Here is a 17024-nt window from a genome sequence, read left to right as displayed (position 1 = left end):
GCATGGGGTTGATGAGTATGGCCGAGAGGTCTCCCTCATCTATGTCATGTGGAAAGGTAGCTCGATGGCGGTGGAGCATGTCCTGGATCTGGAGTTGATGAGGTGATCGTGGCGGACGGGGGGGTCGAGAGCGTCGGGCACGCTGGAGTGCAGAGGCTCGGTCCGAGGTAACTCCTCTCGGGCTAGGTAGGTCCAGAGCAGCCTGTGGAGGGTCCACAAGATCCACTATGTCGGTTTCCTCCACCTCCTGGGTCCGGAAGAAATTGGTGATGGTTGGCTGCCGAGGGAGGGAGCGGGGTGGCTGGGGCCTGTGTCTCAAGAAGGTGTCCCTGTGTGTGCGGAGCTCAAGCAGGAAGAGGCCTAGGCAACGCTGGTCCTGGAAGTCAATGATCCTGGAGAGTGGACCGAATCCCTCTTGAAATAGATAGTGAAACCTCCTGCGGATCTCATAGTATACTGGGCAACGACATATGTAATGCTCCTCCGTCTCAACCTCTGTGTGGCATAGTCGGCAGATCCTCTCCTCTCTGGGTGTCCGTACGAGCTTCCCGGCTCTGAAGATGCGCTCAGCTCTACCTGTCTCCACTCTGAGGTGGTGGGAAGAAACCCATATTTGGCCAATCGCAATCCGCATGGCATGGGACATGTGAAGACTCAAGTAGCCCGGCTGCTGGATAAATCCATCCTCAGTGAGTGTGAGGAAGTGGTCTCTGTAAAATTGCATCTTCGTGGGGAGCTCCAGGGGTGTGATCCATGTGCAATGTGTGTAGAGGCTAAGAAGATCTGACTGGATAACCCGGTTGGTATCCTCGTGAGACAGCCGGAAAAAAGGGGAGTCCAAACTGTACTGAAGGGGGGGTAGGCGGTCCATGCAGAGCCCATATACTGAGAACCAAGTGGAAACTAGTGCATACCATACTCCAGAGTGACCCCTCAAGTGCTAGCTCTTTGGAGGACTCCAGGGCAAGCCTCGGGTACCTGTGGGGATCCATGTGACTGATGCGATGAAGGTACGTGACTATCTGGAAGAGTGCCTCCACTACCATCAGGGCTGCAGCAAACTTTGCCTGGATAATCTGGTGTGGGATTGATGGTTTGCTGCGGATCATACGGGAGAACATCATGACTTGGGGCCTCTCAACTCGCTGCCAATCCTCATCGGATAAATCTGGCTCCCAGAAAGCTACTCCATACATCAAGGTTGGTGTGACGAGGGTGTCAAAAAGCCAACCCTTCGTCCTGGGCTCCTGGAAATGTGCCTGGAAGCACTGCCGCTCAAGTAAGCTCAAGGCTGCATATCCCCGCGTCACTCTGGCATCAGAAAGCGTGGGCCACAGAAAGTGACACCAAGGTAGACATAGGATGAGACAATCTCCACAGGATCCCCTCTATATGTGAAGCTCAATCTAGATGTGACAGGGCGGGAGGTATTGAAGACCATTACCTTGGTTTTACCAAGGTTAATAGATTGGTCCCGCTGAGTGCAAAAGTCATGTAAGGCATCCAACTGTCTCTGAAGCCCTTCGGCTGAGTCTGAGAGGAGGACGATGTCATCTGCATAAAGTAGTATGGGGATCAATATGCCTACCAGTGTGGGACCATCCCCGCCTAATCCATCAATGAAGCTCCAGATCTCGTCAATGTAGAGTCCCAAAAGTTTGGGTGATAGAGGGCAGCCCTGTTTCACCCCAACGGTGTTGGAAATCTCTTGTGATGTACCTCCTGGGGCTCTCACTCGTCCGGTGACGGACTCATAGAGGGCAATGATGCTCCAAACCATGTCAGATGGGACTCCGATCTCCTGTAGACGGTGTAAGAGGCGGGCTCGGGGTACAGTATCAAAAGCTTTGTGGAAATCCACAAAGCAGCAGTAAATCCTCTAGTGTCGTGCTCTACCCTCCTCGATGATGGCACGGAGGGGGAAGATGTGGTCAAGGGTAGAGTAGCTCCTCCAAAAGCCAGCCTGTCCTGAGGCTCTGCATCCCTGGCTCTCTGCAAATGAACTGAGCTCCGCCTCTAGCACTGATCCATAGAGCTTAGCCAATGTGTGGGCAATCATGATCGTCCTATAGTTATTAGGATCAAGTGGATCTCCAGCTTTGAGAGAGAGAGAGAGAGAGAGAGAGAGAGAAGGGTTTATGGAATTTTGCACAGGACACACTGAGCGGGGAACAGCGCCCCCCCCCCCCCCCCCTACCCCCTTTAAGAATTCATTCAGGAACAATCCACGGGCTCGCAAGCCAGAATCAATACATCAATGAATACAAAAGCAAACAAATATGCCAATGTAGAAACCCAAGTCGGAGTCGATGTCTATGTCGAGGCACAATATCGTGATGTTGAGCACACCACGTGGATGGCCCACCAGAATCTCTCACCGGGCTAGTACCAATCCAACGTACTTCAAGCTCGTACACGAGGTACACAAGTGTAGATGATGAAGTATAAGATGTTCAGCTGTAGGTTTAGTGCCCAATCTGGAGTAAAAACAGCCCACAAGAGCCAAACAGCAAATGTACGGTCGGGATAGGACCACATCAGAATGGCAGACATCATGATTCAGTAGCAGTACAGCAGCGCGGCGGCGCTAGTTGGCGCAGGTGCCGGTAGCGCACAGACAACAGAGGGTTCAGGCGGCGCAGGCAGTGGCAGCCAGGCGTAGGTGGCGACAGGTAGGCATAGGTAGCGTACAACAGGTGGTGACGGTGCTTCCAGGCAAGTAGGCGGTTGCCAGGCAGTGTACGACGCAGTCAGCTGGTGGCAGCAGTAGTACGGACGGCGCATGTGGGACCGATGGTTTACTGCAAATCATGCAAGAGAACATCATGACTTGGGGCCCAAGGTGTCACTATTTTCTGCCCGACAAATATCAATCTTTTCACTAATCAGTGAATAATGATTGAGTATTCACTAACAGTCTATGTCTATGGGATCTTCCAAAGTCAACACTAATGCCTATTTCAAGGCATATGTGGTAAGCATTGGCTACTTCATTGATGAGATGTGCATCATCAACGTTTACTACTTCATCGAACACATCCATTTCTGGGTGCTTTGCCTTGGCCCATGAGCCTAGAAGGATGACCCAAGCATCCATTGCTTGGAAATGACGCCGAAAAAGGATCTTCATCGGCATGGAGGGGGGTTTCTCCTCTATTTCTAAGTTCCCTATTTTCCACGTGATGCCAATCTTGCTTTGATAGATCTGGTCCCCAGAAAGGAGCTGTGATGAGGGTGTGAAAGAGGCAACCCTCTGTCATGGGCTTCTGGAAATGGGCCTGGAACCACTGTCACACGAGTAGGGCCAAAGCTGCATATATCCGTGTCACTCTAGTATGTGATGCTGTGGTCATGGTAAAGTGGGGGCCACTAAAAGTAGCTCCGAGGTACATGTATGATGGGACAATCTCCACTGGGGCTCCCCTATATGTGAAGCTCAATCTGGATGTGTAACGGTGAGAGGAATTGAAAACCATGACCTTGATTTTACCAAGGTTAACAGGGAGATCTTGCTGTGTACAAAAAACCTATAGAGCATCTAGGTGTCTCTAAAGCCCCTTGGCTGAATAGAGAGAGAGAGAGAGAGAGAGAGAGAGAGAGAGAGAGATTTCGTCTTCAAAAGACCCAAAGGGTCTATGAGACCAGAATGATGTGTACATAGTGTCCATGAAATCTCGTTTTGGATGAAATAAGAAAAATTAACAGTAAACTAAAACTGAAAACTGAAAGCTAAGATCTCAGACTTTGAGATTATACAAGATGAAAAAATCTAGATCCTACTATGCCAGGTGTAGGGTACAATAAGTGATGGGATATGGGAGAGCTGAATAAAAACAGTCAATCAACCCTGTATGTCAGGCAAGGGCCCATCCAGGATGTCCATCATGGGTGATACAAGAAGGCTAGAGATGTTGATAGCATGGTTAGTTAGTACGAAAGGTACGGTACGGTACGGTACGATAAAATACGGTACTAATTGGTACCTTAAAATTTTTTGAGGTACGGTACGATATTAGTACGTTTTTTTTTTAAAAATACTTCCTAAACTTAAAAATTGTAGACAAGAAGTTACAAAATAGTAGAACCATGAACATAATGTCATCATGCCATTAGAGTACAAAATTGCTACAAAAGGATAGGCCAAAAACTCATGGCATGGGCGACCGCCAACATGCGTACATACATGATACAGTATACTACATACTACAATACATCATCGATGGGCTAGAAGGAGATAGATGCCCAATGCCTAGAGAGCTATAACATATCAAAAGTCTACATCATCACCAACATCTACATGATCATCAACATGATCACTACTAGAGTGTCCATCAAGAGAGTTCTCTGAAGAGGACTCTTCAAAGGTGGACGAGACACTCTGGGGATCATTCTCGCTATGTAGGTTGCCATCATCATCAAACAAGGGCTCTCTAGGCAGTGGGGTATCATCATGAGGGGGCAATGGAAGCTCACTATAGAGCTCCATGAAGATTGCCTCCTCCTCCTCATCAGGCAATATGATCGCTTGCCTAATATGGCAATGGCAAGTGCACACGCTCCTGACAAACAGCTTCCTATAGGCTGCAAAGGGCGATGAATGGCTCTCTAGAAGACTGAAATTGCTCCACGCAACAACAACAACACCGCAAAAAAAAAAAAAAAAAAAAAATTAAAAAAAAATCGTACGGTATCGTACGAATCCGTACGGTACCGTACCGTATAGCAGGTACGTACGATTTCAGTCGTACGACGTACGGAACTAACCCTGGTTGATAGTCTGCTGTGAGGATGAGGTTGCTTGATGGCGAGCCAGGATCTCCTGAATCCGGGGCTGATGTGGTTGGGGTCCAATGGAACAAGTGCGTCTAGCTCTCTCGAGGTGCGTGCCTGATCTGATGTTACTCCCATGGGTCTGCTGCGAGAGAGCACTGTGGTATAGGCTCCCGTAGGCTATGGTACCTCCCTATCCATCCCTCTAAGCTGGAAAAAACTGGTGATGGTAAGCTGAGAGGAGGGCTGTTGGGGGCGAGGATCTCTGAGTAGTGACTGTCTGTGTTGGCTGAGCTCCGGTCGGAAGAGTCCAAGGCACCTTTGATCTGGGTACTTCATGATCCAGGATAAGGGTTCAAAGCCCTATCTGAATAGACTGTGAAATCTCCCTCTGATCTCATAGTAGATTGCCGACTCAACCCCTGTCTAATAGAGTCTACATGTCATGTCCTCTCTAGGTATCCGCTCAGCTCTGCCAGTCTCTATCCTTAGTCTATGGGATGATACCCTAAGCTGGCCAATGGCTATCCTCGTAGCGTGGGGCATGAAGGCATCGAGATAACTTGGTCTCTATATGAAACCATATGCCGTAAATCTTAGGAAACGATCTCTATAGTACTGCTTGTTGGTAGGCAATGGGCCTACTGGTGTGATCCATGTGTTATGTGTGTATAGCCCCAGTAGATATATCGGACCACCCGGTTCCTGTCCTCGTGTGTAAGCCTAATGTATCCCTAATGTATGGGGAATTTGGATCATATTGAAATGGAGGGAGATGGTCCATCTGAAATCCATGTGCCTAAAACTAGGTGAGTACTTGGCCATACCCAGATGAATGCTCTCCTTCGGCCGCTATCTCCTGTGATGACTATAGTGCAAGCAGGGATAAATCTGGTGCCCAGAAGGGAGCTGCATACATAAGTGCGGGGGTGACTAGGGTGTCAAAAAGCCAACCCTTCGTCCTCGGCTCTTGAAAATGCGCCTTGAAACACTGCTTCTCCAATAAGGCTAGAGCTGCATATCCTCTAGTGAGTCTATCCTTTGCTTCCTGTCTCATAGAGAATCATGGACTTGTGAAGGTAGCTCCGAGATAGACATATGAGTGCACCACCTCAACCCTGCTACCCATGTAAGTGATCTGTGTACGGCCTGCAAATGGGTAGGAGGTGTGGAATACCATAACCTTTCCCAAGGTTGACTAAGAGGCCCCTTTGTGTGCAAAAATCCTATAAAGTATCCATGTGCTTCTGTAGCCCCTCCTAAGAATCTGCAATGAGCACAATATCATCAGAATGAAACAAAAATACCACCTAGAAAAGCTCCTCCGCCTCGGGTTATGTCAATGAAATCTGTGATCTCATTTATGTAAAGTCTAAAGAGGGTTGGAGAGAGACAGAGAGATAGAAAGAATGGAAGATATATTAAACGTCTACTAAAGACCCAATGGGCCTATGAGACCGAAGTGATACAGTAATGTCCATGCCATATCTCATCATGGAACGGAAAAACAAAAGAAACTATCTCACTGGAGTGATACCAAAACAAAACAAACTATCTCACTGAATAGGAGAGTGTGAAAGAGATTAAGCGTCTACTAAAGACCCAATGGGCCTATGAGACCAAAGTGATACAATAATGTCCATGGCATATCTCATCATGGAATGGAAAATAAAATAAAACAAATCAAAACCATCTCAATGGAGTGATACAAAAATGTCCCTGGAAATCTCATCATGGAATACAAGGAACATGAAACATGAAAGGAGCAACAACCCCCAATACATGCTCTCCAATATATCAAGCATGGGGCTAATAAGTATGGCCGGGGGTCTCCCCCAGCTATGTCATGTGGAAAGGTAGCTCGGTGGCGGTGGAGCATGTCTTGGATTTGGAGTTGATGAGTGGATCGTGGCTGTCAATTGGGAGCCGTGGGCATCAGACACGCTGGGGGGAGAGAGAGAATGTTTAATGATAAAGAGAGAATTGCATAACTCAGTGGTAGGTTGATTGATATGATAGGAGTGAACTTCACTCACCAAATACAATGCTTTTGTAGGCTTGCAGCCTTATATTTTGACCCATACAAATATCACACTAATAAGTGTATGCCACATGGCACACTTACCTTATCCACTCATAAGAGTGTGTTCACACACTACTAGCACACTAACCCTTTTAGGGGCTGTTCACACACACACACACACACACACACACACACACACACACACACACACACACACATGAGACTCTGAATCCCAACATTAATCTTCAGTCGTCTAACCGGAGGGTAACTTTGGACTCGACCCATTTAGGGATGCAATAGTATGTGTATGGTTGCACATACATATGCATACATGCATGCATGTAGGTAGGTAGGAAGGCTGTATATTTTTCCCCCCTTTGTGGGTTCATTGCGGACAATTGCAGATTCCACTTTTTTGTTGCAATAATGAGAGACAAACATGCCTATTAACATAACAGCACGTCTTGGCTTTCCTTGCTTTGTAGATGGTGGTGAAAGAAACATCTTTACTAGATGATGTTACAGAAGGAAAGGACGATTTTTTGACGGCCCTATTGATGGCAGTTTTGCATTTGTTCAAAGCTGCTGGTGAGTCACCTTTTCTTTTGGTTTCGAAAATACAGTTATGAAAGCATTGATAATGTGGTGTTTGGAACCTTTTCTAAATCACGAGGCCAAATTTTTTTGTCATCCTACTAATGTTGTGGGCCTTAAGGCACTCATTTTGTGTTTTTTAAAGCTACATATGGTGAACTCACGAAGGTAGAGAGATAAGAAAGAAGAAAGCAAAAATTCATTTAAAGTCTTACAAATGAGAGAGAGAGAGAGAGAGAGAGAGAGAGAGAAAGAAAGAAAGATATATTAAGCGTCTACTAAAGACCCAATGGGCCTATGAGACCAAAGTAATACAATAATGTCCATGGCATATCTCATCATGGAATGGAAAATAAAATAGAAACAAAACAAAGCTATCTCATTGGGATGATACAAAACTGTCCAAACTGTCCCTGGAAATCTCATCATGGAATATCAGGAACATGGAACATGGAACATGAGAGGAGCATCAGCCCCCAATAGATGGTATACCACTCTCCAAAATATCAAGCATGGGGCTAATGAGTATGGCTCAGAGGTCTCCCTCAGCTACGTCATGTGAAAGATAGCTTGATGGCGGTGGAGCATATCTTGGATCGAGAGAGAAAGAGAAAGAGAAAGAAATATTAAGTGTCTACTAAAGACCCAATGGGCATATGAGACCAAAGTGATACAATAATGTCCATTCCATATCTCATCATGGGATGGAAAATAAAAAGAAAGAAAACATAAACATATCTATCTTATTGGGGTGATACAAAACTGTCCAAGGAAACTCATCATGGAATACTAAAAACATAAACACATGGGAGCGACATCAGCTCCGAGTAGATGGTATACCACTCTCCAAAATATCAAGCATGGGCCTCATGAGTATGGCTGAGAGGTGTCCCTCAGCTATGTCACGTGGAAAGGTAGCTCGATGGAGGTGGAGCATGTCTTGGATCTGGAGCTGATGAGGTGATTGTGGCCCACGGGGGGGTCGAGGGCGTCGGGCAATTTAGAGTGCAGAGGCTCGGTCCGAGGTAACTCCTCTTGGGCGAGGTAGGTCCAGAGCAGGTCGTGGAGGGTCCACAAGATCCACTATGTCGGTGTCCTCCACCTCCTGGGTCCGGAAGAAATTGGTGATGGTTGGTTGGCGAGGGAGGGGGCGGGGTGGCTGGGGCCGAGGCTTTCTCAAGAAGGTGTCCCTGTGTCTGCGGAGCTCAAGCAGGAAGAGGCCCAGGCAACGCTGGTCCGGGAAGAAAATGATCCTGGAGATTGGACCGAATCCCTCACCAAATAGACAGTGAAACCTCCCGCGGATCTCATAGTATACTGGGCAGCGGCATATGCAATGCTCCTCCGTCTCAACCTCTGTGTGGCATAGTCGGTAGATTCTCTCCTCTCTGGGTCTCCGTATGAGCTTCCCGGCTAGGAATATGCACTCAGCTCTACCTGTCTCCACTTTGAGGCGGTGGGATGAAACCTGTATCTGGCCAATCGCAATCCGCATGGCATGGGACATGTGAATAGTCAAGTAGCCCGGCTGTTGGATGAATCCATCCTCAGTGAGTGTGAGGAAGTGATCTCTGTAGAAGTGCATCTTCGTGGGGAGCTCCGGAGGTGTGATCCATGTGCAATGTGTGTAGAAGCTGAGAAGATCTGACCGGATAACGCGGTTGGTATCCTTGGGAGACAGCCGGAGAAAAGGGGAGTCCAAACTATACTGAAGGGGGGGTAGGCAGTCCATGCAGAGCCCATATACTGAGAACCAAGTGGAAACTAGTGCATACCATACTCTAGAGTGCCCCTCAAGTGTTTTCTATCTTGAGGACTCCAGGGCAAGCCTCGGGTACCTGTGGGGATCCATGTGACTGATGTGATGGAGGTATGTGATTGTTTGGAAGAGTGCCTGCACTACCATCGGGGCTGCAGCAAACTCTGCCTAGATAATCTGGTGTGGGACTGATGGTTTGCTGCGGATCATACGGGAGAACATCATGACCTGGGGCCTCTCAACTCGGTGCCAATCCTCATCAGATAAATCTGGCCACCAGAAAGCTGCTCCATACATCAAGGTTGGTGTGATGAGGGTGTCAAAAAGCCAACTCTTCGTCCTGGGCTCCTGGAATTGTGCCTGGAAGCACTGCTGCTCAAGTAACCTCAAGGCTGCATATCCCCTCGTCACTCTGGCATGTGCTGTGGGAAGCATGGTTAAGCGTGGGCCACTGAAAGTGACACCAAGGTAGACATAGGATGAGACAATCTCCATAGGATCCCCTCTATATGTGAAGTTCAATCTGGATGTGAAGGGGAGAGTGGTATTGAAGACCATAACCTTGGTTTTACCAAGGTTATGGTATTGAAGACCATAACCTTGGATGTGAAGGGGAGAGTGGTATTGAAGACCATAACCTTGGTTTTACCAAGGTTAACAGAGAGGTCCCGCTGAGTGCAAAAGTCATGTAAGGCATCCAACTGTCTCTGAAGCCCTTCAGCTGAGTCTGAGAGGGGGAAGATGTCATCTGCATAAAGTAGTATGGGGATCAATATGCCTGCCAGTGAGGGACCAGCCCCGCCTAATCCATCAATGAAGCTCGAGATCTCATCAATGTAGAGGCCGAAAAGAGTGGGTGATATAGGGTAGCCCTGTTTCACCCCAATAGTGCTGGAAATCTCTTGTGATGTACCTCCTGGGGCTCTCATTCATCCGGTGACAGACCCATAGAGGGCGATGATGCTCCAAACCATGTTAGATGGGACTCCGATCTCCTGTAGACGGTGTAAGAGGCGGGCTCGGGGTACAATATCAAAAGCTGTGCGGAAATCCACAAAGCAACAGTAAATCCTGTAGTGTCGTGCTCTACCCTCCTAGATGATGGCACGGAGGGTGAAGATGTGGTCAAGGGTAGAGTAGGTCCTCCGACAGCCATCATGTCCTGAGGCTCTGCATCCCTGGCTCTTTGGCTCTCTGCAAATGAACTGAGCTTTGCCTCTAGCACTGATCCATAGAGTTTGGCCAATGTGTGGACAATCATGATCGTCCTGTAGTTATTAGGTTCAAGTGGATCTCTGGCTTTGAGGATGGGGGTGATGGTGTTGATGGACCAAGAGGGTGGAAATCCTTCACAAAGGGCTCTATTGAACATGTAGGCTAGTAGGGGCGCCAGGGTATCATGGGCATGCGAGATGTACTCGGTAGTGAGTCCCTCACGATCTTGGGATCGCCCATTACGTAGTCTACGAATGGCCTTGAGGACCATGCCCTTTGTGAAGAAGGTGGAGGTGGTGGGGCAGGGATCTGGTGGTGGGGTTAGGTATGGCTGATGGGGGATATGATAGGGAGCGTGCATAGGAGTGCCATGTGTCCGGGCAGGTGATAGGTGTGGGAGGGTGATGTTCTTGGAGTTTCCTCCAGGCATCTTTGCAATTCGGCCCTAAGAAAAGTCGGTATAACTCATCCTCTTTCCGAGCATAGAACTCCTATTTCTTGTGTTGGGTGAGCCGTTGAGAAATTTGTTGCGCTTGGCGCTTCGTGATTTGCCCAATCCGTACATCATGCTTACGATGGGAGTGTGTGGCCCGACATTCATCATCATACCATCAGTTCTGGGGCATGGAACTGCAAGGTGGCTTGGCGGTAGACAGCCGCGTGGAGATGAAAGAAGCAGTGGCGGATGTGTGGAGTATGGTGGTGAGTTGTGTTGTGAGGGTGGATAGGGGGATAGTAGGTTCCACATCCTGGAGTTGGCAATAGATGTGGTTGGAGTAAACAAGGTCAAGCTCGTGATAAAAAAGGATCTGAGTGTAATGTGAGATGGGGAGGGTGGTGGAGGGACGGGTGGTGTGCAGGTAAGAGTGAAAGAGAGGTAGGCATGGTCAGCTTCAAAAGGGGGTGGCGAAATGGAGAAGTCGGGGATAAGGTGTGCCAAAGCCGGAGAGAGAGAGTTATATTAGCCTATGAGACAAATCAGTGTACCTGTGTGGGGTATCCTCTGTCATCCCAACAAAATGAAAAAGCACTGAACTAAAAAGCTGAATCTGGGTGTGCAATAAGTACAATGAGTGGGGGAGGGGATGGAGCTCTACTACTAGGAGAAAGCAAAGCTATATGCATGGAGTATGCAATCATGATATGCAACCTAGCTAGCTCCATCCTGTACCATACTGGGGGTATAAAATTGTATACATCAATGAAGGGGGTGTCCACAGGTCCCTGAAGAACATGCCTGGGTTTGCTCTGAAGCGAGCCAGTCGCTCCGCACCCTCTCCGTGAAACTGAGCTCTGATCTCTGTCATCTCTCTCTGGTATAGGCGTGATGTTCGAAAGCCAGGTGTCCTCTGTCTCCTGCAAGCTCTGAGTGTCTCTGCTCTCTGGAGAGTAATTCCCTGCTGTGTAGGGGCTGGGAGTGGCATGGATCTATGAAAAAATGTAATAATCTGTGTCTGTCATCCCCCCTCTGGAGCTGTCTGAGCTTGTAATGATGTCTCTCTGTGACGCTGTATGTCTAGAATGAATCTCCCCAGTATGCACTGGTCTGCTGCCTCAAAGATCTAGCGTAGGGAATGTGGCTCTCTGAATAAAATGGGATATCTCTCTCTCATATATAGCATTATGTATGCTGTATATGCTCTGCATCTGGATACATAATGCTCCTCACTCTCCACCTCCTCTCTGCACAATTTGTATACCCTCTCCTCTCTGGGGATCCGTGCTGCTCTGCCAGTCTCGATCTCGAATGGATGTGATGAGACTCTAAGCTGACCAATAGCTACTTGGGAGCCGTGTGGTGAAAAGCCCTCCATGTATCTAGGCCTCTCTCTAAATCCATCATTAGTGATACTCATGAAGTGATCTCTGTAGTATAGCATCTTCGGTGGGGAAGAGCTGTGTAGGCGATATCCATGTCTCTCGTGTATAGAGTTGCCATAGGTCCTGTCTCAATACTCTGTTCCTCTCACTATGAGAGAGACGGATATGTGGTGCATCCCTGTCATACTGGAATGGTGGTAGATGATCCATGTCTAGGCCATGTGTGAGAACCAATGTGTGACCTGTGCATACCATGATCCTCTGTCTCCTGCCTCAGCCAGCTGTCTAGATGCCTCAAAAGCTCTGTATGACAATCTATCCTATGGCATCTCTCTGAATCTGTCTAGCAGGCATATAGTCTGGAATATGGCCTCTACCATCATAGGAGGCGCAACAAACTCTGCTCGGATAATGTCATGAGGTACTGACGGTTTGCTGTGTATCATGCGTGCCATCATGAGGGCCTGTAGTCTCTCTATCTGTGTCCACCAATGGGTAGCAAGGCTTGGCGCCCATACCGCTGCTCCATACATCAGTGCCGGTGTGACTAATGTGTCAAATAGCCACCCCTTCGTCCGGGGCTCCTGAAAATGCGCCTAGTGGCCATGTCTCTCTAGCATAGCCAATGCTGCATATCCCCGTGTCAATCTAGCTCTGGCTGCTGAACCCATGGTGAAGCGCGTGGCTGCTGCAGAGAAGGTAACCCCTAGGTACACTCATGATGTCACCACCTCCACCTGGTGTCCTGCGAGAGTGAATGTCAGCTAACTCCTGCCCTGTCTCGATGTATGAAAGACCATAACCTTGGTTTTCCCAAGGTTCACAGTAAGACCCCTCTGTGTGCAGAAATCATGGAGTGCATGTAGATGCTGTTGTAGACTTCCTGGAGACTCAGACACTAATACAATATCATTAGCATAAAGCATAATATGTACTGAGGTACCTGCTAGATCAACTCCATCTTCGCCTACTCGTGTAATGAAGTCAACCACCTCATCAATGTATAACCCAAATAGCGTGGGGGAAAGTGGGCATCCTTGCTTCAGACCAATGGTGCTAGCAATAGTCTCAGACATACCTCTTGGGCATCTAACTCGCCCAAAAACTTGCTCATATAATGCATAGATGCCCCATGTCATATCTGCTGGTATGCCAAGAGACTACAGGCGCTGAAAGAGCCTCTCTCGTGGTACTGTGTCAAATGCCTTGCAGAAATCCACAAAGTAGCAATAGAGCTTTCTCTTCCTTACTCTGGCTTGAAGTATGATGTCTCTCCCCACCATGACATGCTCTAGTCGTCCAGGCTGCACCCATAGTGAACCATAACAGTTCCATACTGCCATGTGTATCTCTGTCAGTGGCCTGGTCTGTGTCCCATAGGCCCCAAACCGCTAATCCATGGGCCGGCCATCAACGATGACCCGACCATCTCGATAGAAGGTCTTCTTGCCTTCTCTCCTCGCATGTAAGACTCGTGGCATGCAAGCTCTCCTATGCTCTAGCTGCATCCTCGTGAGATCATCATCCAAGAAAATAGGAGCTCCCTCTAAGCCTCGTAATATGACCCTCTTTCTCATGAAGGTGACCCTCCCCTTCTCTCCTGCAAAAACTGTAGGATGAGGGCTCGCTTGCGTGTTGAGTCTTTCCCGACTCTCCATGCTTTGGTGAAGGGGAGAGTGTCCTCTTCCTTGTAGCCTAGCTTCATGCATACAAGCGATCCATCTTTCTCGGGAGTGGAGAGAGATAGAGAGAGAGATTAAGCGTCTACTAAAGACCCAATGGGCCTATGAGACAAAGTGATAATAATGTCCATGGCATATCTCATCATGGAATGGAAAATAAAACAGAAAGAAAACATAAACATAGCTATCTCACTGGGGTGATACAAAATTGTCAATGGAAACTCATCATGGAATACTAAGAACATAGAAACATGAGAGCAGGATTACCTCCGAGTAGATGGTATACCACTCTCCAAAATATCAAGCACGGGGCGTATGGCCGAGATGTCTCTCTGAGCTATGTCACATGGAAAGGCAGCTCGATGGCGGTGGAGCATGTCCTGGACTTGGAGCCGATGAGCTGATTGTGGCTGACGGCTGGGGGCATCTGGCACGCTAGAGTGTGAAAGGTCCGAGGTAACTCCTCTTGGGTGAGGCAGGTCTGGAGCAGCTTGTGGATGGTCCACAAGATCCACTATATCGGTGTCCTCCACCTTTTGGGTCCGGAAGAAATTGGTGATGGTTGGCTGGCGAGGGAGGGGGCGGGGTGGTTGGGGCCAAAGCTCTCTCAAGGTGTCCCTGTGTCTACGGAACTCAAGCAGGAAGAGGCCTAGGCAACGCTGGTCTTGGAAGTCAATGATCCTGCAGAGTGGACCAAGGTGGGGCACCCAACTCAGCCCGAACAATCTCATGTGGTACTGATGATTTGCTCCGAATCATGCGGGCAATCATCATAATCAGTGGTCTCTCCATTTGCCTCCATCCCTCATCTGTCCCTCTCTGAGATCTGTGATGTATACTGGGCCCCCAAATTGGAGCTCCGTACAAGAGGGCCGGTATATATTAACGTCTATGGAAGACCCCAAGGGCCTATGACACCAAAAGTAATACAATGGTACCATGGATATATTGAGCCATGGAAAACTGAAAGAAAAAGTAAAATGAAAACATCTGATAGTACATGTGATCAACAGATGATCCTCTGTAGAGTGAGATATGCTATGATCAGCTAATGTCGACACCCGCCTTGGCCAGAACTGATCTGATGGTGGAGTGAATGTCAGGCCTTTGTGATGGGAGCGTGACATGTCGGCGGAGAACCTCACAAATCCGTCTCTGTGTGGTAGAGGGTCGTGATGCTATGGTCGGGGACGTCTGGCTCGCAGAATGGATAGAGCTCTCTCACTAAGAACTCCTCTGGGGCATGGAGCTGGAGCTTGGGTCCGAAAGCACGGGTGGTGGTCTCTGATGTCTTAGTAGAGGAACTGTTGTCGGCAGTAGATTCCGATGTGGATGTATGTACCACAAAGAAATCTGTGATGGCTCTCTGTGAGGTGTCCTGTCGGAGTCGGGGCTGTCTCTCAGCATGCTGCCTCAACACTACATCCGTGTGTCATCTGAGCTCCATCAAGTACATGCCCAGACACCTCTGATCCTCAAACTGTATCACCCATGTGAGTGGTCTGAATCCCTCTCGGAAGAGGCAGTGGAATCTCCCCCATATCTCATAGTAAGCCGGGCAACTGAGCATATAATGGGTCTCATTTTCTACTGCTCCTGTGATGCATACTGCGCATGTCCTCTCCTAATGTGGGATATCCTCAGCTTTGCCAGTCTCTACTCTGAGGCGGTGGGAGGATACCCTGAGCTAGCCGATCGTGATACACATGGCATGTGACATGTGTATGTGTATGTATCCCGGGATCTCAAAGAATCCATCCTCGGAGAGTCTCAAGAAGTGATCTCTGTAGAACGCACACTTCTTACCAATCTCTGACGTAGACACCCATGTCTGGTGTATGTGTAGCCCGAGTAGACCTAACCGGATGATCCGGTTGGTCTCGTGATGTGAGAGATCAAGGTATGGGGAATCCAGGCTATATTGAAATCGGGAAGGGGGGGGGGGACGGTCCATCTGTATGCCATGTGCATGAAACCACTCGACTACGTCAGAGTACCATGCATGCCACTCGACTACGTCAGAGTACCATGCATGTGTCGGTAATGGTGGTGGCTGTGTCGCTGAGAGAGAGAAGGGTGTGTGATGCTCGTGATAGAGAGAGCTGTTTTAGGGTGTCGAATTGCTGTCTGCTGCTGTTTTAGGGTTTCCAATTGCTGTTTTCTGCTGTTTTAGGGTTTCGAATTGCTCTCTTACTACTGTTTTAAGTTTTCAAAGTGCTATTTTTCATTGTTTTAAGGTTTCAAATTATCATTTTAGGGTTCAGGGCTGGCCGCCCGCAGCCTCGCTCTCATTGACTTTCTTTCTTGTCTTTATGAAGCTGGTTCATTGGAATGTGAGCGGGATTTCCTCCCTTAAGAAGCAGTATGTCTTGTGGCAAACATTGTTGTTTTCATGTGCACCGATGCACTGTGGTACACGGTGACAAATTGGCTCATCATCAACAGTGCAAGAATCATGTACAGAAGTAGTACCTTTTAGGATTTATTTGTCGTATGCCGTGACCCCTTTGTGAGCCTAGTTCGGGACATGTTAGGCACGAGCTATGTAGGTCAGTCTCGCAGTAGTGTCAGGTCAGTCCTCTTAACCCCTTGTGGAGAATTCAGCAAGTGTTCATCATTCGGGAGCATGTAGAGGTTAGCCATAGCAGTAGATGCATTAGGAGCATGTAGTTGCACTTCATATAGAAGGGGCCAGCCCCAAGAGGTGGCTAGCCTTGCAAGGGGTAGCCAACCCCTTGCCACGCCTTCAAGACCTTGTTGGGTAGGTCCTTTGGACTTGGGGCTCCAGTCGGCCAGCCCATGTAGACTTGGTCCTAGTCGGCCAGGACTGGCGGCCACCCGACCATGCTACAGGCAGCCGACTAGCATTAGATGCTAGTCATGATTAGTTGCTACAATTGACTAACATTTAATGTCAGTCGGACACTTTCTGCCAGCCGACAGGCTTTAAGGGGCAGCCGAATGGGCACTTTGAAGCATATAAAAAGGCAAGGCATATTCAGTCCTTAATCCATCATATAAAACTAGAGATTATCATCAGAAGTCAAGCATGTGTGCCTAGGCTTGTGCCTGTGCATACTTACAACCATACTTGTGCTCTCAGCCCAAGGCAAAGAAGCTCAGTCTCTTGAGGAGTATTCAGCACACCTACCCTCAGTCT

At 48.3% G+C, this 17024-nt stretch overlaps 1 protein-coding gene across 5 annotated transcripts in view; it reads left to right on the top strand.

Annotated features, from left to right (window-relative positions):
• LOC147629048 (tRNA/rRNA methyltransferase (SpoU) family protein) overlaps positions 1-17024 on the top strand; it is a 276989-nt gene that overhangs the window by 27193 nt on the left and 232772 nt on the right. For 4 of the 5 annotated variants that reach the window (XR_015267878.1, XM_086812261.1, XM_086812260.1 and 1 more), the window contains exon 2: positions 7279-7381. The exons of the other annotated variant lie outside the window; for it this stretch is intronic. Coding sequence is in view for 3 of the 4 variants with exons in the window: in XM_086812261.1 (XP_086668387.1) it covers positions 7279-7381 (103 nt within the window). In the remaining variant the exon portion in view is untranslated. The remainder of the gene's footprint in view (positions 1-7278; positions 7382-17024) is intronic. 5 annotated transcript variants of the gene reach the window in all.

The sequence above is a fragment of the Cibotium barometz genome, chromosome 18 (genome assembly GCF_041138505.1).
Source record: "Cibotium barometz isolate CiBa-2024 chromosome 18, ASM4113850v1, whole genome shotgun sequence".
Taxonomy (NCBI): domain Eukaryota; kingdom Viridiplantae; phylum Streptophyta; class Polypodiopsida; order Cyatheales; family Cibotiaceae; genus Cibotium; species Cibotium barometz.
This window is presented reverse-complemented; position numbering and strand designations above follow the sequence as displayed.